The sequence below is a fragment of the Tiliqua scincoides genome, chromosome 2 (genome assembly GCF_035046505.1).
Source record: "Tiliqua scincoides isolate rTilSci1 chromosome 2, rTilSci1.hap2, whole genome shotgun sequence".
NCBI lineage: Eukaryota > Metazoa > Chordata > Lepidosauria > Squamata > Scincidae > Tiliqua > Tiliqua scincoides.
Window position 1 is genome coordinate 249771491 of NC_089822.1, and position 27647 is coordinate 249799137.

The 27647-nt window shown below is 45.5% G+C and overlaps 1 protein-coding gene across 1 annotated transcript; it reads right to left on the bottom strand.

The window, feature by feature from the left end:
* Positions 1 to 6016: 6016 nt before the first annotated feature.
* On the bottom strand, positions 6017 to 26923 carry LOC136639021 (L-amino-acid oxidase-like). The gene is made up of 10 exons (XM_066613050.1): positions 26843 to 26923; positions 24573 to 24634; positions 18715 to 18800; positions 17438 to 17658; positions 13829 to 13935; positions 13203 to 13404; positions 12335 to 12388; positions 10305 to 10441; positions 7782 to 8545; positions 6017 to 6108 (listed from the first exon to the last, which is right to left on the bottom strand). Exons 1-10 carry the CDS (start codon positions 26921 to 26923, stop codon positions 6017 to 6019), a joined length of 1806 nt encoding a protein of 601 aa, XP_066469147.1.
* Positions 26924 to 27647: the final 724 nt, after the last annotated feature.

Genomic DNA, 27647 nt, shown 5'->3' on the forward strand with positions numbered 1-27647 from the left:
GAATCAGGTCGAGCTGGTGTCAGTGCTTTGATCTTGGGTGTCTCCAAGAGACTCTATGTTGGGGCTTTGTGTTGAAGAACGTGTTGCTGACACAGAGACCGTGATGACAGCAAAACTCTAGCCATTTTTGTTGGCCATTTTTGTTCATCTTCTCAGTGCCGAACTGACCTAAGCAAGTGGACCACAAACTTTATCAGCACCAACTCTAGCATTGAACTCGCCGAGGATGAACAATGGCTCTTTTACGGGGATCTTCTTGATAGTGGTGGCCAGGTCATCATAGAATTTGTCTTTGGCTTCTGCTGGACAGAGTTGGTGCATAAGCACTGATGAGAGTAACAGGTCCTGCTGATGACTGGAGCTGCAGGGACAAAATTCTTTCATTTCCCACAGTAGGTGGGATGATGGATTCCAGCAGGATATTTCTGACTGCAAAGCCAACACCATGTTCCCTGGTTTCGTTTGGTGGTTTTCCCTGCCAGAAAAATGAGAAATTTCTCTCCTTGACAGATCCGGAATCTGGCAGCCTCGTCTCTTGAAGGGCGACGATGTCCATCTGCAGTCTGCTCAGCTCCATGTCGATGACAGCTGTTTTTCGTGCATCATCTATTTCTTGCAGGTCATCAGAGAAGCCAGGTGTCATTGTCCTTATGTTCCAGGTGCCCAGCTTTAGGGCAGGAGTTTTCTGTTTTCTGTTGCATGGTGCAGAGTTGTTGATCCGCTTGTCGATTTTCACCCTAAACCCCACGCACCCCATGAGGTTAACGGACTGTGGCGAGGCAACACCTTACTGGCTGGGGACTGCCCAGCTTAAGGTGGGCAGCTTAAGGTGGGCAGTAGCTACCCAATGAGATGCAATGATCACTCCCACCGTCGGAAGCAGCCCCTGGCGTCACGCTCTACGCCAGTCGAGTGAAGACTTATAACCGGTAAACTGCTGCTTCCCGTGTTGTGCCAACGCTGTATGGCGAAGCTGGAGTGTCTACAAAGCGACTATATCACACGAAAAAGGAAGGAAGACCTCGCATTGATACCAGCAAGACCCGGGATCAGAGAAAAGTGGAGGATTTGCACGAGCGCTTGAGGAATCTCTTCCTGGCCCGGCCGACGCAAGCACATCCAACAGATGGGAACATTTCAAGAATGCCATTTACAACACCGCCTTGTCCATATTTGGCAAGAAGACCAACAAGATGGCAGACTGGTTTGAAGCCCACTCTGAGGAGTTGACACCAGTCATTGAGGAAAAGAGGAGAGCTCAAGCAGCATACAAGGCCTGTCCCAGTGAGTGCAACGTGCAGGTCCTCCGAGCTGCTCGCAGCAAAGTCCAGCAGACTGCCAGGAGATGTGCTAACGACTACTGGCTCCAGCTCTGTTCCCAGATACAGATAGCAGCTGACACAGGCAACATCAAGGGGATGTATGACAGTATCAAGCAGGCCCTAGGTCCAACACAGAAGAAAATTGCCCCTCTGAAGTCTGCCGCAGGCGAGGTCATCCAGGATCGGACGCAGCAGATGGAATGCTGGGTGCAGCACTACTCTGAGCTATATTCCAGAGAAAATGTAGTCACCGAAGAAGCGCTGAACAACATTGAGTGCCTGCCTGTGCTGGAGGAGCTTGACAGTGAACCAACCCTAGAAGAACTTAACGTGGCCCTGGACTCCCTTGCCTTTGGCAAGGCACCTGGAAAAGACAGCATCCCTGCTGAAGTCCTAAAGTGCTGCAAAGAGATCATCATCACTGAACTGCATGAAATCCTCTGTCTCTGCTGGAGAGAAGGTGGAGTACCACAAGACATGAGGGATGCAAACATCATCACGCTGTACAAGAACAAAAGCGACAGGGGTGGCTGCAACAACTACCGCGGCATCTCTCTCCTTAGCGTTGTAGGAAAGCTGTTTGCCCGAGTTGCACTAAAGAGGCTCCAGGTATTTGCAGAGAGCGTCTATCCAGAATCGCAGTGCGGATTCCGAGCCAACAGGTCCACCACTGATATGGTATTCTCCCTTAGACAACTGCAGGAGAAATGCAGGGAACAGCGTCAGCCACTCTTTATAGCCTTCATAGATCTCACAAAGGCTTTCGACCTGGTCAGCAGAGACGGCCTCTTCAAGATTCTCCCCAAGATTGGATTTCCACCCAGGCTCCTCAGCATCATCAGATCTGTCCACAAGGACATGAAGGGCACTGTTGTCTTCGATGGCTCCACATCAGACCCTTTTGACATCCGAAGCGGAGTGAAGCAGGGCTGTGTTCTTGCACCAACCTTGTTTGGGATTTTCTTCGCTGTCCTGCTGAAGCAGGCCTTTGGAACTGCAACAGAAGGCATCTATCTCCGGACCAGATCAGACGGAAAGCTCTTCAACCTCTCCAGACTGAGAGCAAAATCCAAAGTCCAGCTGAAATGTCTGCGTGACTTCCTCTTTGCCGACGATGCAGCTGTCACTACCCACTCTGCCAAAGATCTCCAGCAGCTCATGGATCGTTTTAGCAAGGCCTGCCAAGATTTTGGACTGACAATCAGCCTGAAGAAAACACAGGTCATGGTTCAGGATGTGGACTCACCTCCCTGATTACAATCTCTGCACATGAACTGGAGGTTGTCCATGACTTTGTGTACCTTGACTCTCCGACACTCTTTCTCTCGATACCGAGCTAAACAAATGCATCAGTAAAGCAGCTACCACGTATTCCAGACTCACAAAGAGAGTCTGGTCCAACAAGAAGCTGACGGAACATACCAAGATCCAGGTCTACAGAGCTTGTGTCCTGAGTACACTTCTGTACTGCAGCGAGTCGTGGATTCTTCACTCACAACAGGAGAGGAAACTGAACGCTTTCCACATGCGCTGCCTCCGATGCATCCTCGGCATCACCTGGCAGGACAAAGTTCCAAACAACACAGTCCTGGAACGTGCTGGAACCCCTAGCATGTATGCACTGCTGAAACAGAGACGCCTGCGTTGGCTCGGTCATGTCGTGAGAATGGATGATGGCCGGATCCCAAAGGATCTCCTCTATGGAGAACTTGTGCAAGGAAAGCGCCCTACAGGTAGACCACAGCTGCGATACAAGGACATCTGCAAGAGGGATCTGAAGGCCTTAGGAGTGGACCTCAACATGTGGGAAACCCTGGCCTCGAAGCGGCCCGCTTGGAGGCAGGCTGGGCAGCATGGCCTTTCCCAGTTTGAAGAGACACTTGGTCAACAGTCTGAGGCAAAGAGGCAAAGAAGGAAGGCCCATAGCCAGGGAGACAGACCAGGGACAGACTGCACTTGCTCCCGGTGTGGGAGGGATTGTTACTCCCGAATCGGCCTTTTCAGCCACACTAGACGCTGTTCCAGAACCACCATTCAGAGCGCAATACCAGAGTCTTTTGAGACTGAAGGTTGCCAACAACCATGTACAGGACTGTGCACATTCTAGAGATGGCCAGTACAGCACAGTGCCTTCCCAGTTGTTGATACAGTAAGGTCATAATTAACACTGACAACAGAAGGACACCAGTACTATTTAGGGCACAAGCCTAACCAGGTCCACTCAGAAGTAAGTCCCATTTTGTTCAATGGGGCTTTGTCATGAATATGTACAGTTTAGGCCTAGTAGCACGTAGGGCCTGAACCAAAGTAAACCAGTAACAGAGAAGTGGCTTGGATTGCAGCCTTAAAGTGATAATGGAAATAGCATGTTCTGCTCAAGGTTGCGCTTGAACATTATGCAGTGCTTTTGATAATTGTGGTTTTCTTAGTTCCTCTGGGAGTAGATGCTGGAAGTGACCTGTCAACATCCATGCCCTGCTTCCTTTGGTAGAGACTGCATGGAAGCCGATACCAATAGGACATGGTTAGGATTATTCATGCAACTGATGTTCAAGATGCTGCAAAGCAGAGTTGGAGACTGATACAATCCATTGTGCTACTGAAAGGTCAGCTATTATCCATGCTTTTATAATGGCAAGAGGTTAGCCCTGCCGAGGCTGCTATCTCACCTCGTCTGATCTCGGAAGCTAAGCAGGGTCAGGTTAGTACTTGGATGGGAGACCTCGTCTGATTTCAGAAGCTAAGCAGCGTCAGGCCTGGTTAGTACTTGGATGGGAGACCGCCTGGGAATACCGGGTGCTGTAGGCTTATACCATAGTCCTTCAAGACTGAAGGTTGCCAACAACCATAATGGCAAAACTCAAACAAAATAAATGTGTTGTAGTGGGAGCTATCTCAGAGACCTCCCAAGAGTGTGAGGCGGTGCCCCAGCCACCTTCTCCAATGCTCCCCCTCCTCCTCCTAGTCTCTGAATTTAAAACAAAGATGAGCACAGAGTGAAAGAGGAAGTGTGGAGGAGAGGAATGCGGTGGACTACAGAATTGGAAGGGAGGGGAAACAATTAATATGTTGTTGGCAACCTTCAGTCTCGAGAGACTATGGTAGCGCGCTCTGAAAGGTGGTTTTGGAACATCGTCTAGTGTGGCTGAAAAGGCCAATTTGGGAGTGACAATCCCTTCCACACTGGGAGCAAGTGCAGTCTGTCCCTGGTCTGTCTCCCTGGCTATGGGCCTTCCTTCTTTGCCTCTTTGCCTCAGACTGTTGGCCAAGTGTCTCTTCAAACTGGGAAAGGCCATGCTGCACAGCCTGCCTCCAAGCAGGCCGCTTCGAGGCCAGGGTTTCTCACTTGTTGAGGTCCACTCCTAAGGCCTTCAGATCCCTCTTGCAGATGTCCTTGTATCGCAGCTGTGGTCTACCTGTAGGGCGCTTTCCTTGCACGAGTTCTCCATAGAGGAGATCCTCTGGGATCCGGCCATCATCCATTCTCACAACATGACCGAGCCAACGCAGGCATCTCTGTTTCAGCAGTGCATACATGCTAGGGATTCCAGCATGTTCCAGGACTGTGTTGTTTGGAACTTTGTCCTGCCAGGTCATGCCGAGAATGCGCCGGAGGCAGCGCATGTGGAAAGAGTTCAGTTTCCTCTCCTGTTGTGAGCGAAGAGTCCATGACTCGCTGCAGTACAGAAGTGTACTCAGGACGCAAGCTCTGTAGACCTGGATCTTGGTATGTTCTGTCAGCTTCTTTTTGGACCAGACTCTCTTTGTGAGTCTGGAAAACGTGGTAGCTGCTTTACCGATGCGTTTGTGTAATCTAGAGTGACAGGACCCTTGCATCCTGGACAATTGGGTCCCAGTCTAATTTGGTAGTGGACATTTGTGGCCGTTCTTTTTGCGTCCCAGACATTTGTGTCATAATAGATGTATATATTTTATTTTTAAAATGCAAAGATAGGGTTCGGGCTAGAATAAGAGGCTGAGGATATATAACATGGAATTTGTGGCCCAGTTATTTTCAGTTTGTTGCCGAGTTATCGTGGGATGCAAATAACCAGGGGACGGGCACACACACACACAAATTTAAAAAAACAAAAACCACCCAGTCGCAAATGTCCAGAGATGCCAGTGACTGGGACACATTTGTTAAGGATACTATCATCCAGGACACAAATACTCTAGTACCACAATCCAGTGCCAGCCCATTCATTAAGTGGAGAAAGCGGTTAACATCAAGATTGGGGACCTTAGGAATTGCTGGCTCAAGGTGCCCTTCACCCAGTGTGTGCTACTGCCTACCTCCACTCAACACAAGCAGTATCATCCACTTTCCTACCCACTCACTTTGCTCCTTTCTCACGTGGTCCCTTTAAGTGAATCAGGAAGTGCATTTACCAGTTTGTTTAAATGGACTACACAAGGAAGAATCAAGACAAATGGATAGGAAAGCAGATTGCCACTGCCCCCCCCCAAAAAAAAAACAACAACTGTGCAGGCAGCATTGATCCGCTTCTCTGTCCACTCCCCTCACTCCTTCCTCACAGTCCTCTTAAATAGATCAGGATGTGATGTGCAGGACAGGTTAGACACTTCCAGTGTAACCTGCCATTCCTATTTTGTCAAGAAGGATCATGCAACAGGCTGCATTCTTCTACCCAGGTTTTGGGGGCCTGCCTAAATGCAATAGTGGCAGGGCATCAGGGACAGGGGCAGACATTAACAGCAGTTCCAAACATTCTGCAAAGGATGTAAGAAGGAATGAAGAGCAGCTGAATCTGCCTTGGTCGCTCTCCTCTTGCAGATAACACCAAACTCTTCAGAGTATTTCCACCAAAGCAGACTGAAGTGAGATTCAAAAGGACTTTGGCAGATCGTGTGAAGGGGCAACCAAGCGCACAGTGATTCACATTTGAAGATTTGCGCAAAGTTTGTAATTTAAGCGCAAAGTGATTCATATTTGGGTAAAAAATCCCAACTGATGGATTCTGAGCTGTTGATGATGAACCAGAAGAGAGAACTTGGTTCAGGATGAGTAACTCATTGAAACCGTTGACCCAGTGTGTTGCCAGCTATGATGAAGAACAATTCCATCCATAAGGAAAGCAATTGAGTATAAGACAGCTAATGATACGACACTGCTGTGTAGCCACATTAAGCAGGGACATGATTGGGTCTCATAAAATTATGTGAGTTGTGGAGAGAGTAAGGAGAAAGAAGTTATTCTCCATCTCTCATAAGCCTGCAACCAGTGATTCCCCAACAGATTGGCCAAAGATTGAAGGCACACAAAAGAAACAATTGCTCCACACTGTGCTTTTCGTATGTTCTCATATCCATCTAACCCAATATTGGGTAACCTATATGGGTATGGGTTCTGTACCAAACAGTGTCAGGTTGGATGTATCTTTCTGTAACCACTTATACTATAAAATAGGATCCATTTGGTTGTTTGTTTAGACATTTATATCCCAACTTTCCACTTCCCCCTCAAACGGTGCCCTATCTCCACGCAGTCTGTGCCCATGAAGACCATTTTGTATGTCATAAATAGGATCCATTTGGTTGTTTGTTTAGACATTTATATCCCAACTTTCCACTTCCCCCTCAAACGGTGCCCTATCTCCACGCAGTCTGTGCCCATGAAGACCATTTTGTATGTCATAAAATTGAATCATCCCAACTTGATTTGTTCATTGGCTATAGCATATGGTCAAAGCCTTTACCAGACAAATTCAACATACCACATGTCATTGTGGGAAAGAGATAAACTCAGGTTGCTTTGGACACAGGGTCCAATCCTGTTCAATTTTCTAGCACCGGTGCAGCAGCAATGCGACCCCAAGGTAAAGGAACAAATGTCCCCATACCTTAAGGAGGCCTCTGTGACTGCCTCACCACCACAGGTTGCAGTGCATGCCCCATTGGCATGGCTACACAGGCACTGGAAAATTGGATAGGATTGTGCCCACAGTCACTGGAATCAGTCTGGCATATAGAACAAATTAGGCATCATTACGGCAGGTGTGTGTGTTTAATAAAGGTTCTCTTCCAATTGTGTAAAGAGGTAGGAGAGGTCATAATAAAACAGATGAAAGCATGAACAGGTGAGGAGTATAGGACCTCCCCCTACTCCCTGCACATGAGTTTTCCACCCTTCAGTTTGTCCTCTGGCACTTTTCTCCAAAGCATCCATAACAAGAGAACCAGATGGTGATTTATTAAGTGTAGTGGGACTCTGGAAGTTGACACACAACTAATGCCCTGCTCATGAGATGTGGAATTCTGACTTTCCACATTCAAGTCTGCCCTTTGACTCAGTACATCAGTCAATCACAGTAGCACAAGTTTTATGATAAGCATTTATTTAAATTTCTGTTCTGCAGACATATTTCTTAAATAAATGTCATTAAGGCATCTGGCATACCACCTAGGCTGGGTTTTCTGACCCTGGACATACAGAACTGGTGCTGCTGTGAATACGACTTGCTGCCCTTATCGCAGATTTCATTGCAGTATCAATCCAAGCATGAGGACTGGCTGTGTGTTCTCCAGCAAAGAAGACTCTCCCTTCATTCTGAGACAGAGCTTTGAAGAGGTGCTTAAACTGGAATGGGGTTGGGGACGCAAAGGCTGCCATTGAAAACTGATCCAGAGCCCACTTTTGTACCACATGCCTCTTGCAAACAGATCGGAGATAATCTTTGGACACTTGGTGGATGGCTGATAGGTCATCCATCACTACATCAACACACTTTTCCTCACTGAGGGGAACAAAGAAATCTGCATCATCTTGCCATGTATAAGAAGCAAGGAGAACCCCAAGTCCACTGGGGAAGTCATGGTTCGGGTAGTAGATGACACGAGACGGGCGATCTGTGATTGAGCGCCCACCTCGAATCCCATCCTTCTCCCAAAACCTTTCTGTGCAAGCCAAGGCAATTTTCGTAGAGCTTGCATAATGATAGGAGCGCAGGGCATGAGCCTTCACATGGGAAAGAGGTGGCTGGAAAGTGATGAGTCGTGTGGCTTTGGCGGTAGCTGTGACGAGGACGTAGTCAGCAGTCAGACATGACAAGAATTTTTTGCCAGGCTTCTGGTAATACACCCTGACTTTCTTGCTTGTGTGACTGATCTTCTCTACAGGGCAGTTAAAACAGACTGTCCCGGGCATTTCACGCAAGAAGCTCTGGGGGAGTTGATCAAACCCACCGGTGATTTCTTCAAAACTGAGGAGGTCCGGATGAGAGGAGGAAAGAGAACAGGAAACCAGTGAACAGACCAATTCCTTGGACAAAATCCATCTGAGCAACTTGAGCAAAAAACATTATACAATATATGTTTCATTAATTATAACTCCGGAATGAAGACTCTTTGGTTATTGGTCTATGTTAGGATGCATCTAGAACAGTCCCTCACTATCTCATCACTGTATTCTCTATAGGCCTCTATGGTCTTCCCTTGTCACACATCAATCCTTTTCCCTATCAAAAAGTCAACTCCTAGATTATACACCTCTCCCATTACTTAGACCAGTGGCTCTCACACATTTAGCACCAGGACCCACTTTTTAGAATGAGAATCTGTCAGGACCCGCCAGAAGTGATGTTGTGACCGGAAGTGACATCATCAAGCAGGAAAATTTTTCGCAATCCTAGGCTATAATCCTACCCACACTTACCCAGGAGTAAGTCCCATTTATTATCATTGTTAAAAGAATGTACATAGTAGCTTGTTAAAAGTACAGGTCTGTAACATTTCCCAAATGCATTCACATACTGTGGGAGCATCAAGTCTAATATATTAAAAATAAAATATTTAAATTAATGGGGACACACTTGAAATAGGCTCGTGACCCACCTAGTGGGTCCCAACCCACAGCTTGAGAAACACTGACTTAGACAATTCAATACTCCTCAAATCCCTTAAGAACAAAAGAACATGAGAAGAGCCCCACTGGATCAGGCCAAAGGCCCATCTAGTCCAGCTTCCTGTATCTCACAGTGGCCCACCAAATGCCCCAGGGAGCACACAAGACAACAGACACAACCTGCGTCCTGGTGCCCTCCCCTGCATCTGGCAATCAGAGGCAACCTGCCTCTAAAACTAAGAGCTTGCACATTCTCATCTTCATTCAACACAAACCTTTCCTTAGCATTGAGAGGAGAGACACATCTTGTCTCACAAAAGATCTGTGTTAGCCTGCCAAATCTGCGCTCAGCTTCTGTTTCAGGAACAGCCACGCTGCCTGTCACTGACCAAAGGCCAACAAGCTGACAGGAATAGGCATCCACTGTTGTTCATTCTAATAGATTTCCGAGCAAGTTGCTAGCCAACTTGGGGGCTAATGAAATCGAGGTCCAGATTTACTGGGGTTTGCCAGCAAAGGATGCTCTGTAAGACCCTTCCTACCTTGTTGGGTTCTACCGAGAGGCAATGACAGTGCAACTCTCTTTGGTAACAGTGGGCTCAAACCTATCCAGTTTTCCAGTGTTGGTGCAGCTGTACCAATTGGGCCGTGTGCTGCATCCTGTAGTGGAGGGGCAGTCACTGAGGCCTCCTCAAAGTATGAGAACATGTGTTTCCTTGGGGCTGCACTGTGGCTGTACCGCTGCTAGAAAGTTGGATAGGATTTAACTCAGTCACTCCATTGTGGCTTCCTCTAGGTGCCCAACCCCCAAGGGCTTTCACCCCCAAGGCCGCCGCATCATTGCAGGGAGATGGCTGTGCAGCCACTCTCTCTGCTGAGACACTCCCTTTCTGCATGAAGATTACGGGCACAGAAGTGGTCTCAGAGGTCAGACAATGGGCCTTCATTAGTCCACAATACTGACCTCACGATGCCATACCTGTCCTCTAACACAAGTGTTTTCACTTTGAATCAGCTAAAATGAACATATAACTGTCTTTTCTTAGGCTGCTTCACATCTAATAAAAACAAACACTTCACGTCATACCTGTTAAAAGATTACAACCCTCCCCTCTTACCTGTCATCATCATAGAAAGTCACAAATTCGCTGGCAGAGTTAAGAAATGAAGCATAGAATCCACCATCTTCATTCATGAGATCACCAATCATATTAACAGCTTCTCTGCTTAGGTTTCCTACTTTAATTAGGTATTCCTGGTTGGAGGAAATGAAATTTGAGTGAACAGGTGGTCCAAAATACAAATACTTCCTATTTTCAATTCTGAAATTTATTTTGTTTTTTCATTACCCAATGCAAGTCTTTTCTAAGACTGGGGGCTGGCAGGTTCAGGCTTTAGTTCAGGGGAGCCCAAACCCTGGCCCGGGGGCCATTTGCAGCCCTCGGGGATCCCCAATCCAGCCCGCGAGGAGCCCTCAGTCTCTAATGAGCCTCTGGCCCTCCGGAGACTTGGCGGAGCCTGAGCTGGCCTGACGCAACTGCTGTCAGCATGAGGGTGACTGTTCAACCTCTTGTATGAGCTGCGGGCCAAAGGCTCCCTCCACTGCTTGCTGTTTCACGTCTGTGATGCAAAAGTGGCAGTGAAGGAAAGGCCGGCCTTGCTTTGTGCAAAGCCTTTTATAGGCCATGAGCTATATTCATTCATTCATATAGACCTTCATTCATTCATATAAGTCCCATCTCTAATATATTCATTTATGTAAATTTATGTAAATTTTAAATGTAAATCAATTCTTTTTTTTCCTGGTCCCTGAACACAGTGTCAGAGAGATGATGTGGCCCTCCGGTTAAAAAGTTTGAACCTTTGCTGTAGTTCAATTGTGGCTGCTAAGAACAACCATCACATTCAGTTTGATTCTAATATATTAATTAAATGGATGCTCAACAAAGCTAAAGAGATATTCCCCCTTCTCTCCTGCAATCTGCTTTAGCAGCTAAATACAAAAATACCAAAAAAAAAAAAAAAAAAAAAGGAAGCAGAAAACACACTATGGATCTGAACCATGTAAACCTTTAGTTCTTTATTCCACTGAATTTTACCACTTTTCAGACAATATGTTGAAAGATAGCACAGATTAACAGAAGCCCTTATTTTTGAGCCATGGCCATGCTATAAATCTAAAGGGACTTGCAATTTCAATCCCTATGCGGAGAAGAACATAAGAAGAGCCTCGCTGGATCAGGCCATAGGCCCATCTAGTCCAGCTTCCTGTACCTCACAATGGCCCACCAAATGCTTCAGGGAGCACACAAGACAACAAGAGACCTACATCCTGGTGCCCTCCCTTGCATCTGGCATTCTGACATAGCCCATTTCTAAAATCCGGAGGTTGCACATACCCATTATGGCTTGTAACCCGTAATGGATTTTTCCTCCAGAAATTTGTCCAATCCACTTTTAAAGGCATCTAGGCCAGATGCCATCACCATATGCTTGGCAAGGAGTTCCACAGACCAACCACACACTGAGTAAAGAAATATTTTCTTTTGTCTGTCCTAACTCTCCCAACTCTCAATTTTAGTGGATGTCCCCTGGTTCTGGTGTTGTGTGAGAGTCTAAAGAGCATCTCTCTATCCACTCTGTCATGAGTAGACCTGATTAGAATTGTGCCCTTAGTTTGTTTCTTGCCAAAATGAAGACTGTCTGATTCTCAAAAATGAACTTCAGTGTATAGAAACAGTCAACTAGCCAGAAATACGGGTACTTTTGACAAATGTTCATACTACATATGAAATACTAAATACTTCCCTCCCCCCCCCCAAAAAAAAAAAAACAAAAAACTGAATAAGCTATCTGAGCAGTCATGGTAACTAAACAACAACGAATTCTGAATATAATTAATCAAAATGTTTAGGATCATGAGTACGTTGTGTGTTTTCTATTAAATAATTGAATAGGGTCATTATCTGACTATATCTATTTAAAAAATATGAATACTGAGTGAGATCTTTTGGATGTGCTTGAAAAAGACCACATGAAGATCGTTAGCAGCCATATGCAAAGGAGCTCCAATGAATCATTTGAAGAAATATTCAGAAGATCAGAATAGGTTTGACTTTAGAGACAAGCAAAGATTCACTCTTCTTACCTGAACGGAAAATGTGTCATATTTCTCCTTCAAAAGCGTGCAGTTTGTTGTTGCCTGTGCAAGAATCAAAAGATACATAACAGATAAACAAAGAGCAATATATAAAATATTCTAGCTATTAAATGTATATTCAGGTTTTTACAGTTAGGAATGATGACATCTGTCATGGATATGTCGTGGATGATGCATCAGTTATAGAAAACATAAAACATAAACATTTGATTTTTCTCGGTAAACCGCTTTGTGAACTTTTAGTTGAAAAGCGGTATATAAATACTGTTAATACTACTACTACTACTACTAATAATAATAATAATAATAATAATAATAATAATAAAAAAACATAAAAATCACTAAGGGATAAACAGGTTCATCTTTACACACATGATCATACTACTGTGCTTCAACTACACTTGACAGGTCAAGGACAATGAAATTCACAAAACTGTAAAGGATAAATACTAGAACACTATATTCACTGATGAACACTAGTGGCAGGATATAAACAACAATGGCACCAATCTAAAGAATTGTGCAACTCATTTTATGCACTCCAAGGAATGGAGTCCTCTCCTTGCCGTCATGCCACTTTTGAAACTGATGGGACTTTGGGACTATACTTGAGAAGTGTGGTGTGGGATATATTCGGGGCCAGTTCATGTGCTGCCAAGCGGCTTTGACACAGAATATTAAATGCAGAGTTTACCTCCACGTAAGGGTGAATGTTATATGAGTATGCCAGTTAGAGGACTTAGAGCCCAATCCTAGGCATATCTACTCAGAAGTCCCATTGTAGTCAATGGGGCTTACTCCCAGGAAAGTATGGATAGGATTGTAGCCTGAATTCTCGGCTTCACACTGTGCCTACCTTATCCAGTGTTTCTTCATAGAGTTGGCCAGGACTCTTTCCCCTCTCACTGGGGAACAATTCAAACCCAAAGAGATTAGAGTTTGCTTGTACATCTGCCACTCTTTGTCTTATATTTCTAAACAAACACCAGGCATTCTTATCAGTCTGAACAAATGGACTTAATTGGAGGTTCATCTTCTTCAGATATTCACGAACAATTCTGAAAAGAACAAAGAAAGATCGAAAAGTACTTTTAAAATGCAAAGCAGTATCATATGGTAGCATGCGATGGTTTTATACCTCAAGTTGCAAATCAGTTATCAAACTTTTGCAGATCAGAAGGTTGTCAGATAATATACAAGATAGGAATATATGTTTAAATACATTTACTTTTTATACTACCCCCAATCCAACATACACTCTGTACTCTGTTGCTCTTCCCTGTTCAGCTGTTTCTCTTCCCTGTTCAGCTGTCTGGATTTCACACTAATTCTGCACATATTGCAGTTGACTGAGAAGGAAATCAAGAACGTGAATGTTCTTGATTAAGCATTCCCTCCCACCCCCATTATCCCCTTTGAATCTCATGCATGTAACCACAGGAGATAAAGCAGGTTTTCTAAGGGATTTCCCTTTCTCCTTACTTTTGGTGTTTGGGCAGGCGCATAGGTCCCAAATCCACATACCAGTCTTTTTCACGATAGGTTTTTATCCGACCCCCCACACGATCACTGGCTTCCAGGACCTGCACCTAGGAACAAAGACATCGTGCTTGTTTTTAGTTCACTCTGTTGCAATCCCAACAGACTGCAATGCCCAAAATGTGCATAATTCTCATGATCTCTGCATTCAGGAATAGAGGGCTGCGAAAGGAGAAAGAAGTGGCCTGTGTCTTCATTCACTGTCAGCACTAAAAGACTTTTTTTTCCTGTCAGCGTTCATATATTGTGAGCTTGTTGCCTTCTAGTGGCATACCGGGGGGGGGGGATCCATGGATGCAAGTGACCTCAGGCAGCATGGCTGGGGGGGCTCAGGCGCTGCCAACCCAGCCGTGCCACCCCAAGGGCCACCTCTGCTCACTGCCTCCCTCCCCTAGGAGGCGTTCAAAGGGCCAGGGAGGTCGTATGCAGTCTTTCTGGTCCTCAAAAGGCCTACTCAAGTCTCTGGAGGGCCTTTAAACATGACGTCCGGTTTTTGGCCAGGACCACTACTGTTGCCTTCATCACAAATCTACCATTTTCATATTCTTCTTTGGCACTTATCATAAGGCTTGGGGGCTGACCTTCTGGCAGAACAAAGCAGCAGTCCTTTCTTGCTTTTTCAACCACGTTCAAAGTGTAAAAGGAGAATCAGAACTCCTCCCAGCAGCTGCCTCTTGGATACCCCTTCCCCCCCTCCCCATCACACCTGGACCATTACAACGTGGGCTGGTCTCACCACAAAAACATGGCATTCACCAGAAGTGGTGGCCATCGTTCTCTCCCCCCCCCCCCCAATAATGGTCTGAACAATGCAATATCTGGACATAGTGGGGAAACATTTCATAAGTCATCAGAAGGACTACCAATAGGGATTTTGATGCTCACCTCACACTTTTAAAAAAAAGGAGTTGGAAGAAAGAAAGAAAGAAAGAAAGAAAGAAAGAAAGAAAGAAAGAAAGAAAGAAAGAAAGAAAGAAAGAAAGAAAGAAAGAAAGAAAGAAAGTCTGGACACTGCCCTGCTCCAATGTAAATCTTGCACCCACTCGCTTGTTTTGAAAGCCAACAGGAACTGAATGGCCCACAACACCCCTGTGGTTTCATTTTGAGGCAAATGAGAATAGCCCTGTATTCAATAATAATAATAATAATAATAATAATAATAATAATAATAATAATAATAATAATAATAACTTTATTTATACCCCGCCCTTCTCCCTAAAGGGACCCAAGGTGGCTTACAATAGGTTAAAAGCAGATTAAAACATAATTTAACAAACAGATAAAAACATATTAACGCATTGACAGATATCATAAAAAACAGTAGTCAGATAAAAAATCAGGTAAAAAGAGCATAGAGCAGCAGATCATAAAGGAATCAGGCCTGTAAAAACATACTAAAAGATGTAGAAAAGATGTTAAAAAGGATGTGAACTCAGAAGGCTTGTTTAAACAGAAGGGTCTTCAGGCCTCACCGAAAAGTCTCAAGAGAGGGAGCCATTCTCAAGTCAAGGGGAAGGGAATTCCATAATGTTGGTGCCACTACTGAGAAGGCCCTATTTCTTGCCGCCACCCCACGTACCTCCTTAGGCGGCGGCACTTGTAAAAAGGCCTTCTCTGATGACCTAAGAGGACGAGCCGGATTGTACGGATTCAGTCCAGTTTTCTGTTCATTATGTATAGATGCACACTCCTAACAGTGTGATAACTTCCTAATTCTGTATCTCCTGTTGAACTAGATTGCACAGTAGAATGTACCACAGTCTAGAATGCGTCACTCAGGAAAGTTGCTATATAGGGATTAAGATTCTGAGCTGTGAGGCAGGAAGTCTCCCTTTCCAAGCATGCCCCAGGCTTGAACACAATCTCTGGCCGTAAGCAACCCATTATTGCCTCAGCTCCCTAACGGTAATGTAGGTCTAATAATACCTGCACAGTGTTCAAGGCTGTCGCAAAAATTACTGAGATCATGAATGTAGAATGCTTTGGACACTCTAATGCAGTGTTTCTCAAAGTGTCCTCCTAGGAACCTTGGGACACCCTGAGACAGAGGTGTCATTAGGGGTTTGTATCAGAACTCATTGCATAGACCTCTGCCCATACCAGACTATACAAAATAAATTACAATATCATACTTACAACCTAAATGCAGTAACATCACTAGGGTTGGTGTATCCCCCCATTAACTTTATTTATTTTAATATATAATAGCACAGTACAGTAACCAGTACAGTTACTGAAGGTATGGGAACATTTGTTCCCTTACCTTGGGCTGCATTGTGGCTTCACCATAGCTGGAAAGTTGGATAGGACTGAGCCCTTAATTATAATAATGGAAAGCAACAATGACAGAGGCAAACACATCGACCCTGTGAAGATGTTGGGCAGTTTGAATGAAGCCATAAGCTTAAGGGAACTCCAGGAAGCTGAAGCAGCAGAAGAAGCTGATATTTTGCAAGATCAGAGTGAGGATACACAATTTGTCATGTTTTCAGGACAGTATCCTCAGTTGTCACATAATGATCTATCAGTGGTTTTGACAAATAATAGGCAAAAGGGTTGGTGAAAGCTTCGCATTGTGACTCAGTTCACAGGGAGCAAAACAGCAACTTCGGGTAAAAGTCAAAGCAACAGGAAGTGGCACAGGCAGGGCAATCCCACATCCAAGCACTGCTTCTGATGTTCAGCCCTAAGTAATAATGTTATTCCACTTAGGCTGGGAATAACCTGGTTTCCAATCAGAACTTCACCACCTCACAGTGTGACCTTTGGACTTGGCTTTTGCTTCTCCAGTAAAGTCTCTAGCTAAGGATGTCTTTGCTGACAGAGACTATTGTATGGAGGTGAGTTTGTAGGGCTGGCAGAACCCATGCTGCCAGTGTCAGGTACTCCATAGGAATAATATCCCAACATAGGCACTCCTTTCCCTCTTTTATCAAGAGGCTGACGGGTCCCAGGACATGGTCTGATCATAATAATAATAATAATAACTTTATTTCTACCCCGCCTTTCTCCCCGAAGGGACTCAAGGCGGCTTACAACATATTAAAAACAATTTAAAAACAAATAAAAACATATTAACACATACTAAAAACAGCAGTCAGAGTAAAAATAGGTAAAAAGAGCATAGAGCAGCAGCAAGTCATAAAAGAATCAGGCCTGTAAAAAAATATTAAAAGATGTTAAAAAGATGTTAAAAGGCCAACAACTCAGAAGGCCTGTTTAAACAGAAGGGTCTTCAGGCCTTGCCGAAAGGTCTCAAGAGAGGGAGCCATTCTTAAGTCAAGGGGAAGGGAGTTCCATAGCGTTGGTGCCACTACTGAGAAGGCCCTATTTCTTGCAGCCGCCCCACGTACCTCCCTAGGCGGCGGCACTTGTAAAAATCATACAAGATCATACAAGATATTGCTACCTTACTGAAGCTAAGATGGTCTAAGTCCGCACCATACACCTGCAGTGGAAAGCCCCTGGGCCACTTTGAGTTACATGATGAGAGGAAAGCAGGATGGAATGTACACAATAAGATTAAAGACTGGCCCCTGTCACGTAAATTACCTTATGCCCTGCATCTTTCAGTAATTTGGCTGCTGTGAGTCCAGATATTCCAGCACCGACAATCACAATAGTCTGTGGTTTGGACGTTCTTCCCAGCCCGTTCCTGGCAATGTCTAACAGCTCCTCATAGTCAGGATCATTGAAACACTTCATCCATTCCTCCTGCTCGGCTGCACGATTTTCAGAGATCACGGCTGCCGTAAGCAGTAAGAACAGGAAACCTGTTCAAAGAAGCAAAGGTTTAACAAGAGTTATGCTAACGTGAACATGTTTTGGGGATGGGTTGGTCTGAGTCAGGCATTTTAGCAGGTCTCTTCTTAAGGCTATTGAAATTTCTGTGAAAACCTAACACACTGTTTGGCTGATCAAGAGTTTGTAACATCTTCTCAATCTTCTTAATTTCAGAATTAAGTGACAGTTGGGCCACAATATTTATTTTTTTATTTTTGTATAAAATGTATATCCTGCCTTCCCGTTATAAAAACACTTTCCCAGGGGTTTCACAGGTGCAATGAAACCCATCACACAAGAACAACTATTAAAACCAAAAAGTAATTCATAATTCATAAAAACCCAATCGAAGAAGTTTTAAAACAAAATAAACATCATTGTGACCTCTAATAACATGTTAACTGTAGCTAGAATGTCAATTGCAAAAAATGGGGGAGACACAATCTGTTTGCACAGCAAAACCATTTCAGAACAAGGAGTATCATATCCTCAGAACAGCCAAACTTCTTTGTTTATTGTAGCTGCTGGCTAGGGAAGATCAAACTGAAAGGAAGGAGCAAGACCCAAATAGAACCACCTGAATTGCCTCTTCACTGGGACTTCTTTGTTCCTGTTGTGTACAGAAAATACACATTGAATAAAAGGACACAATTCCTTGAGTTTTGGTCACGGTGGCCAAAATTAATGCGCACCCCAATAATCATAGAGTCCCCACTGATCACCCACTTCACAGACTGACGGGACACTGTCTCCAAAAGAGAGTAAGACGCTTCAAGAAAAGACAGTCTACAATGACCTAGCAAGCTTACTTCATTGGTAAACTGTTCTTACAGGTAGAAAGCACTTACTTAAGTAGTAAGTACTAAACTGTTCTTACATTAAACAAGTAACAGTAATTAGGTCAATGTTAAAATAATAACAATAATAATACACTCAGACTATTGATAACAAATTGCAGTTAGAAAGGTTTGTACCAAGTTTGATTTTGTGACCCAAAGCACACCAACCACCTGAAATGATGTCTCTAAAGAAAACAGGCAACTTACACAACTGGTCCATGTTTTGATGGCCAATGTACTGATGGATGCCAGAGAGCTCTCTCCTTTTATAGACGACACTGACAGGTGACTGGCTGTGACCAACGCAGAATGATTCATAATCCAAGAAATTTAGCTTTCTCAACTGAAACTTTCCCAGCGACCAACCTGTTTCAATGCACACCTAGCTACCTGAAAGTCACCCAAAGAACAGCACATTTTGCATATAGTATGGGTACAGGATGCAACCAAGATGTATGGCTCAACAGTGTAATCTCGGTTATATGTTTTCTAATAAAATACATTTTTGAACACTAGTAGAGCAGCATTCCAAAGCTAGAACGCTTCAAAATTATGTCAAGAACTTTTCATGTTGCTGTCAACAATGTTGATAGAATGACGGTATACTATCAGATGGTTGTTCTAAAAAAAGGGGGGGAGATAATGATTTCTGCTCATATGATGTCAAGGCCTCTACCTCCCCCAAATATTGTTTAATTTGTTCTGCAACAGTTCCTTGCAACATTGAAATTCTCAGATTTATTAGAATAACAGCCCAATCCTAACGAACTTTCCAGTGCATCCCAAAGGGGACTGCATTCTGTATGGGGTGGAGGGCAGTCACAGAGGCCACCTCAATGGAAAAGAACTTTTGTTCCCTTACCTCTCGGCTGCTTTGATGCTGCATCAGTGCTGGAAAGTTTGTTAGAAATCAGCTGTGACTGTATTAGTTGTATTTTATTCTAACGCTTGTTGATTGTCAGTTAATTTTGGCTCCACAAATGAGACAGAAAAGCAAGGCTAAAAATATTTTAAATAAAGAATACTGAATTAATAATAGAAGATTGTCTCAATTAGAGTAGATGAGATTAGATCAATGCATATTACAAAAATGTAACCTAGGGAATCTATGATTTTAAAATACCCTCCACCTGTTTACCTTAGACATCAAATACCATCTGAAATCCAGACGAACACTTAGATAAGCCTGGATTTTTTTCCATCCAATGTATGTTTGAGGACTGAAACAGGTACAAAATTGACAGCTATCTAAAATGATATTGATGAGGTTCTGAAGACCCGGCCTCTGAAACCGATCCTGATATCCACATATGCTGGAGTGGGGTCGCCATGACTGTATGCACAGGCTGCACTTCTCAACTGCTTAGGGGCTGAATCTAGGATCCACTTCCCTCACTCAATGGATGGAAGAGATCCTCGCTCAGTCCTCACTCCACCCCTTCTGTTTGGCATAGTATACAATTCCTGATCCATTGTTTAATGGAAGACCATGCACATGCCTGATCTTGGAAGCTAAGCAGGGTCAGGCCTGGTTAGTACTTGGATGGGAGACTGCTTGGGAATACTGGGTGCTGTAGGCTTATACCATAGTCTTTCAAGACTGAAGGTTGCCAACCATTTTGTCAGTAGCCATCGCTCAGTGCAGAGATCATGCAACAAGAATCAAGCAGGCAAGACTCCTTTTGGCATGGCACACAGTTCCATTTATGCTGGAATATTTCCCTTGTATCAGGACGATGGACTGTAAGGTTCATGCTGATATAAAGCAATCTCTGGAGTAACTCTCCTTAAACTGGTGCATATGAACTACACAGGTTATTCATTAGGGTTGGTCTCTCACCTTCAAATTCTTTGCATGAACTTTCATGACATAGCAACACTAGGATTAAAACATGGACATCTTTTCTTCACAGTGTTGACCTCAAAGTCATGGAATAATAGGTGCTGGGAGTTTGACTATTTTGAATGGATCTGACACTATGGTTTGCCAAGCAGTGATGCTTGGCTATAGTCAATTTGGCAAAGGAATGTTAACATTTCTTAATGGCTGAGGATGGGCCCCTAAACAGGCAGTTCAATTTCAAGAGCGCGTAAAAGCTCATCAGGTATAAAGTAGACTGCAGTCACTTCTGGAGGTGCAGGTTGTCTCTCTGGAGATTGGATGTGGTGTGGTAGGTCTGCTGCTCTGTATGAGTGCCTCCTGTTTGTCTCCACTTATGCGTTGTCTGAATATTTGAAAATACATACAGGTGTGCACCACTTACCACTACTATCCGATCTCTGATCATTCTCAGATCCCCATTGTTATGCAATTAGGTCATTAAGTGAACATCCAGTCCAATCTATTGCCTTCGTTGTGTAAGCAGACACTCCCTGCCAGACACTAACTGGTGGTACAGGCTGCTGGAGATAGATTGCCTCTACTTTGCATTAAGAGCCTCTCTGTTGTGTAAACAGTCACTCTGCTGCAGGATATGGGAGATGTGCTTGCCTCATTAAGAGCATTTTTATTGTGCTTTGACCACCATCATATCTGCGGTCCATCATTAAGCAAACAGGGCACACGCCTGTATTGCAAACACACTTTGTGCCTTCATTGCTCTCTTCCTCTAAAGAAACTCAAATCCAGGATGGATGGATGGATGGATGGATGGATGGATGGATGGTCATGGTTCCTAGAGTTTCTCAATGCCCAGGGCAGCACAGAAAGAGGGTTAAGTGGATGACATTATTTCAGGGGGTGTGTGCACCATGAAAGTCCTCTCTGGGAGGAGGAAGAACAAGTTATCTCTCTGTGTGTCTTCCCTGAAATGTCTGGCTGTTGGTTTACATAGGTGTGGAACTGACCAACAAGCAGCTTGAATTCATGATTAGATCTCTTCTGGCCTTTCCGGTGAAACAGTTGAAACATAGGTGGAATGTCCATTGCAGACCTTGCTGTAATCCAAGGGTCAGAGCTACAGTCAGATAGGGAATTATGACCAAATCTTACCGGAACTGAGTGGCAGCAGAATGCAAGTTCACCATAAAGCTGTCAGTGCACTTGTCAAAGGCACTCCAGCAGTGCGCTGAGTAGTGCACAGCCAATGTGCCGGTGGGAAGGCCAGACACTTCCCACCTGCACAAGGAGTTACCCAGCTGCCTGCCAATCAAGATAAGATGCTGGAGAAGGCAGGAGGGGTAGGGGAGGTTAGAACGGAGTGGGTGGGGAGGGGGCACAATGGGGCAGGAAGGCTCGGGGGGGGATGGATTTGGCAGCAATGGTGCATACCAGATCGTATCACCCTTTTCTACAGCCTCCCTGCCCCCTTTTTCTCCTCGGACTTGCACTAGCAAAATCACAGATCTGAGGAGACCCATTGCACAGTAGGAAGTTTATGCAGGGGTAAGGGGATTTAAGTCTTCTTTCTCTGTTCAGGTCTCCAGATCTGTACTCCTCCCCCTGCTGCATACAGAGCACCCATTTGGGTACAGCTCCATCAGCAAGGAGGAGGGGACCAGGGAAGCCCCTGCAGCAAGGGGAGCAAGCAGCCAGAACTTCGACCCCTGGTGCCCCTCTTGCAAAGAGTGCCATTTTTTCCATCACTTTTTCAAAGAGGCCTGAGCAGCAATTGCAGGGGGGGAATTGTGTAGGCGGGTGGCCAGATAGTTGCCCTCAAGCAACCTGCAGCCTGGTGCAATTGCTACCCCTCCACCCCCACTAGCTACGCCACTGGGAGGGGAAGGATAGTCCCAAGAAAGGCTGATGGGAAAACAAGTATGGAGAAAGAGAAGGAGGAAGCAGCAGCAAGTTCCCAGCTTGAGTTCTGAGTCTTCCGGTCGGCTGTGCAGCTGGAATGACTGCTTGGTATCAGTGAGCAGGCCCAAGTAGCTGCCAACTGCAGCAGCATTGGACTGTTTTGGGTGAGACAGAACTTGGCTGTTGCAGCACCACAACTGTCCAGCACAAGGCACAGCCTTGTGCAAGGGGAGGGGCCAGGTGGGGGCTGTTGGGGGTCATGGCTACAGCTGGGTTAAAAGGTGCCAGAAGCAGGGGAGGGGATCAAAGAGAGAAGAGGAAGAGAGTTGTGCATGCCAAGGGCTGCCTCAACCCCTCCTGCCCCACAATCCGAACAATCCTCCACCCTCAGGCAAGCACACACTCTCATCCAAGGACATAAGAACATAAGAACATAAGAAGAGCCCCACTGGATCAGGCCATAGGCCCATCTAGTCCAGCTTCCTGTATCTCACAGCGGCCCACCAAATGCCCCAGGGAGCACACCAGATAACAAGAGACCTCATCCTGGTGCCCTCCCTTGCATCTGGCATTCTGACATAACCCATTTCTAAAATCAGGAGGTTGCGCATACTCATCATGGCTTGTACCCCGTAATGGATTTTTCCTCCAGAAGCTTGTCCAATCCCCTTTTAAAGGCGTCTAGGGTAGACGCCAGCACCACATCCTGTGGCAAGGAGTTCCACAGACCGACCACACGCTGAGTAAAGAAATATTTTCTTTTGTCTGTCCTAACCCGCCCAACACTCAATTTTAGTGGATGTCCCCTGGTTCTGGTATTATGTGAGAGTGTAAAGAGCATCTCCCTATCCACTCTGTCCATTCCCTGCATAATTTTGTATGTCTCAATCATGTCCCCCCTCAAGCGTCTCTTTTCTAGGCTGAAGAGGCCCAAACGCCGTAGCCTTTCCTCATAAGGAAGGTGCCCCAGCCCAGTAATTTTCTTACTCACTCTCTTTTGCACCTTTTCCATTTCCACTATGTCTTTTTGAGATGCGGCGACCAGAACTGGACACAATACTCCAGGTGTGGCCTTGCCATAGATTTGTACAACGGCATTATAATACTAACCGTTTTGTTCTCAATACCCTTCCTAATGATCCCAAGCATAGAATTGGCCTTCTTCACTGCCGCCGCACATTGGGTCGACACTTTCATCGACCTGTCCACCACCACCCCAAGATCTCTCTCCCGATCTGTCACAGACAGCTCAGAACCCATCAGCCTATATCTAAAGTTTTGATTTTTTGCCCCAATGTGCATGACTTTACACTTACTGACATTGAAACGCATCTGTCATTTTGCTGCCCATTCTGCCAGTCTGGAGAGATCCTTCTGGAGCTCCTCACAATCACTTCTGGTCTTTACCACTCGGAAAAGTTTGGTGTCTTCTGCAAACTTAGCCACTTCACTGCTCAAGGAGGTGCAAGCCAAGACAGACTGTGGGCCTCACCCCACCCTGGTGTCACCCGATGCAGCCCACACAGCCCTAGTGATGCCACTGAAGCTGAGATTTAGGGCCAAATCCTAATCTTCACACACCGGCTCACTGCCAGCGCGCACTGCCGCACCCTTGCCATAAGGCGTGTTTGCGGCCCTAGTGCTGGCACAATGCAAGTGCTAGCCCAGTGCTGAAGGGCACTGGGCTAGTGCCGGTGGAGCGCTGGAGCTCTGCCGCTCAACGGTCATGTGGACTGCCGAGCAGTGGAGACATAGGTGGGGGCATGGGGGAGGCGGGGAGGAGGCATTCTGGGAGGGGGGAGGCGGAGGGAGGCTGGGGAAAGGGCGGGGAGGAGGTGTGCCAGGGGGAGGGAGTGGGAAGGGAGGGAGCGAGACCGGTGGAGTGGTGGAGACCATGGCCGCCCGACACGGAGGTTCTGAATTCTCTGCTGACCTTTGGGTCGTCGTAGAATTGAGTAGCGCCATTGCAGGGCTACTCGGTTTACCTGTAGGAAGGGGAAAAAAAGTCCCCTTCTCTCAAGGAGGAGGTGGCAGCTGCCTGGAGAGCACAGGATGCAGTGGCAGCCATTTTCAGTGCCGCTGCAGCCCTGCATGCCGGGCAGCTCGGGACTGAGCTACCCGTGACTGGCCCAATGTTTCTTTGTGGAGTTCCTTATTATTTTTGGCATACTGGCTCATTTGTGTCTTTTATTTTCTCATTCCAAGGTAGATGGCACTGTTAGAACTCTTCAGGACTTAGGACAGAGTTCTTGCGACTACTGTCATGTGTGAACATTTCAAAACATCAGACTTTTTTTTCCCCTAAGGCACCCTCAGCCTGGCCTACCTCTTTTTGTTCATCTCCACCACATCAACCTGGGGATCCACCTGGAGGTTTCCACAACCACCCTGAACAGATAAGCAATCTGAAGTCATGTTGGGTTTGTGAACCGTAAATAAAGAATGATGAATCTGAAGTCTTCATCCTAAATAGGCAAAGTTCAGAGCACCTGAAAGGGGCAGAATTTCAGGTTGAAGACCATTGACCTAAGGAAATGATCTGATGAAGATAATTTTTCTCTATTAACTCCTACTCTCCTGAAGGGCATGGTGTTGTTTTGAACATCTCTTGAATGAAGGATTGGGGTGGGATGAACGATTGGAGGGGTGAGCATTTTCTCCTGGTTTGATGTTCTGCTCAAGATTTTTTCTTTAGAAACTGAACCCCCTAAAAAAACCTGGTGATCCACCCAGCTGGTAAGTCACCACCTGCTTTTCTCCCACTCTCCCGGAATTGGTGCTGAAAAGATAGATAAATCAGTCTTGTCTCCATATGAAGAACATGTGATTGCAAAATCAAGATATTTGAGAGCCATTTGGGGGGCAGGAGGAAAATGCTGGTGCCAGGTAGTGAGTCAGTCTAGAGCTGGGTGTCTGGGGAGGGGGGTTAATTGGCTAACGGTTAATTCCCCATTCAGCCATGAAGTTCACTGAGTTCATTCAGCCATGAAGCAAGAAAGATAACTTTTCATTGCAAAAGGCAATAATAATATGGCAGAAATACTATTCATTACATCTTGAAGTTTGAATTTTTTCTAAACAAAAAATAAAATTAATATTTTTACTAAATCATTTCACAGTGACTAAAGCAAGTGGTTTTGCTACTACCTACTTTTCAAAGGCAATCAACGCATTTTGTTTGTTTACTTGTAGACTTACATGTATGCAATTTTATATTAAAATGTGCTTAAGCCCATTGGGTTCATTAATTCACTTGTGCTTTTTGAGCACACATTTTAATATAAAATGTTTTATATTTGTAGTCCCGCAAATATATATATATATATATATATATATATATATATATATATATATATATATATATATATATATATATATATGCACTATGGGTGGGGGACTTTCCACGGCCAAGAGGAGTAAAACAGAAGGAGAAAAAGCTGGTATTTTACTGCGGGAAAAATCTAAACAAACTTGAACATTTCATAGCGACTGGAAAAAGTTCATCACTTTCGGAGTTCCTCTAGGTACTAACTGATAAAGCAACTCTACTCGTCTGAAATGTTGCAACGCAGGAAGTAGTAGAGACAGAATCAACCAAATGATTCATTGCAGCACGTGATCTCCAATATTCTGGGGCGAAATAACACAAGAAGAGGATGCAACACTTCCTTCCCCTTCTACATTCACTGGGGCTTGCTTCCGGAAGTAAGCTCAGGGTGAGGAAAGAGTTGCAGGAGAAGCATCTGCAGGGGAAAATCAATGGGACCAGGAAGGCTGAAGTTAGTAGAGGGTTGCTATTGCTGGTGCTCCCTGCATTCCACATTAATGCTATATTCCCCACACTGGGGAACATGAGTTTTTAGATGATGAATAATTAGCTGGGGTAGGGGTGATCAGGGGTTGGAGGGGGCAATGAAGAAGGTAAGCCAGCAGCAGGATGGGCACGGGGTGATTGCGAGCACAGAGGGAATGATCCAAGGGCACTTTGTGTGCCGGTGGGGGGAACACCGAACTTTGATATGAGGAACCTGAAGGATTTGGGTTGGGCCTACCTAGGACCAGGTGGGCTGGGCCCACCTCAGTCTGCTGTTGAACTGAGTGAGCAACCTGAAATGAGCATTTATAATCTCAGGCTGAAACATGCCAACGAACTAGAGTTTCCAACCGCATCTTTGCAAAATAATATGAACATAGGAGCTAAAGAGCTGGTGCAGATCTGAGTAGACCCATTGGAGACTAGCAGCCCAATCCTGAGCTGCCCTGGGGTGCGGGGCTGCGGTGGTGCCAAAAATGGCTGCCGCTGCATCCTGCACGCTTCAGGCAGACCGCGGCTCCTCAGGAGAAGGAGATTTTCGTCCCCTTCCCCCAGGTAAATGGAGTAGCTCCACAATGGGGCTACTTGACTCACCGCCAACCAAACGGTCGGCAGTGAATCAAGAGCATCCGTGTCAGGCGGTGACCCTGACGCAGAGGCTCTGGATCTAGTGAAGCAAAGCTCCACCGATCCCCGCTCCCTCCCCCTGGAATGCCTTCTCCCTGCCCTGTCTCCGCCTCCCCTCTCCCTGGAACCCCGCCTCCCCCCATTCCCACACTTACCTCTCTGCTGCTCAGTAGTCCTTGCAACTGCTGAGCGGTGGAGTTCCGGCGGCCGCCCTGCAGTAGCTCAGCCCAGGCCATTTGGCTACCACCAGCACTCACCCGGCGCTAGGGCCCACAAACATGCCTTACAGTAAGCCGGCATGCACTATTCTGGATTGGGCCCTAGGTGGCCTATGGAGCAGTAAGTACAAATGTTCCTTACATAACTCTCCTGGGCTGCCTGGTCTCGAGCTAGCCCATAGCATACAGCAGAAGCTGTGTCAGCACTCTATGGACCAGTCAAGGATAGGATTGGGCTATTAGTTCTTCTGTTGCCACTTTGCTTCTACAACCCCTCAATATAGCCCAGGAGAATCAGCATCGTGCAATGGTGAGGATGTTGGGCTCCAGCCACGGAGTCTGCTCAAATCCCCACTCAGCTACGAAACTCACCTCTCTGTTTCTTTTAGTCTAACCCACCTTACAGAATTGTTTTGGAGATCACGTGCCTGGGGCAGGAGGCATGGTTGAGTTAAGAGCTACCTGAAGAATGCTAAGCAGGAACAGTCCTGGTTGAAAATTGGATGGGAGAGCAGAAAACAAAAAACGGTGACAAGCTGCTGTGAGAGAACAGAGCCAGGACAAGCTGGTTGTTGAGATCTGTGATGCTGCAGGAATGCAGAGAGAAAAGAAAGAATGATTAGCAGCTTTGCAGACCTGAAGCTGCTCCTACTGAAAGCCTGGACGGTATACAAATATTAGTATTATTATATGGGTAACTCAGTTTGTCACCTTGAATTTGGTGGAGGAGGTGGACAGTGTA

Excerpts from the sequence above, each read along its gene's own strand:
- LOC136639021 (XM_066613050.1), bottom strand. The coding sequence starts at position 26,923 with ATGGCCTGGGCTGAGCTACTGCAGGGCGGCCGCCGGAACTCCACCGCT. Across the intron at positions 18,801-24,572 it reads GTGGAGATGAACAAAAAGAG|CCAGTCACCTGTCAGTGTCG; the intron begins GTAGGCCAGGCT and ends CGTTGGTCACAG. Across the intron at positions 12,389-13,202 it reads ATGAAGAAACACTGGATAAG|GCAACAACAAACTGCACGCT; the intron begins GTAGGCACAGTG and ends ATTCTTGCACAG.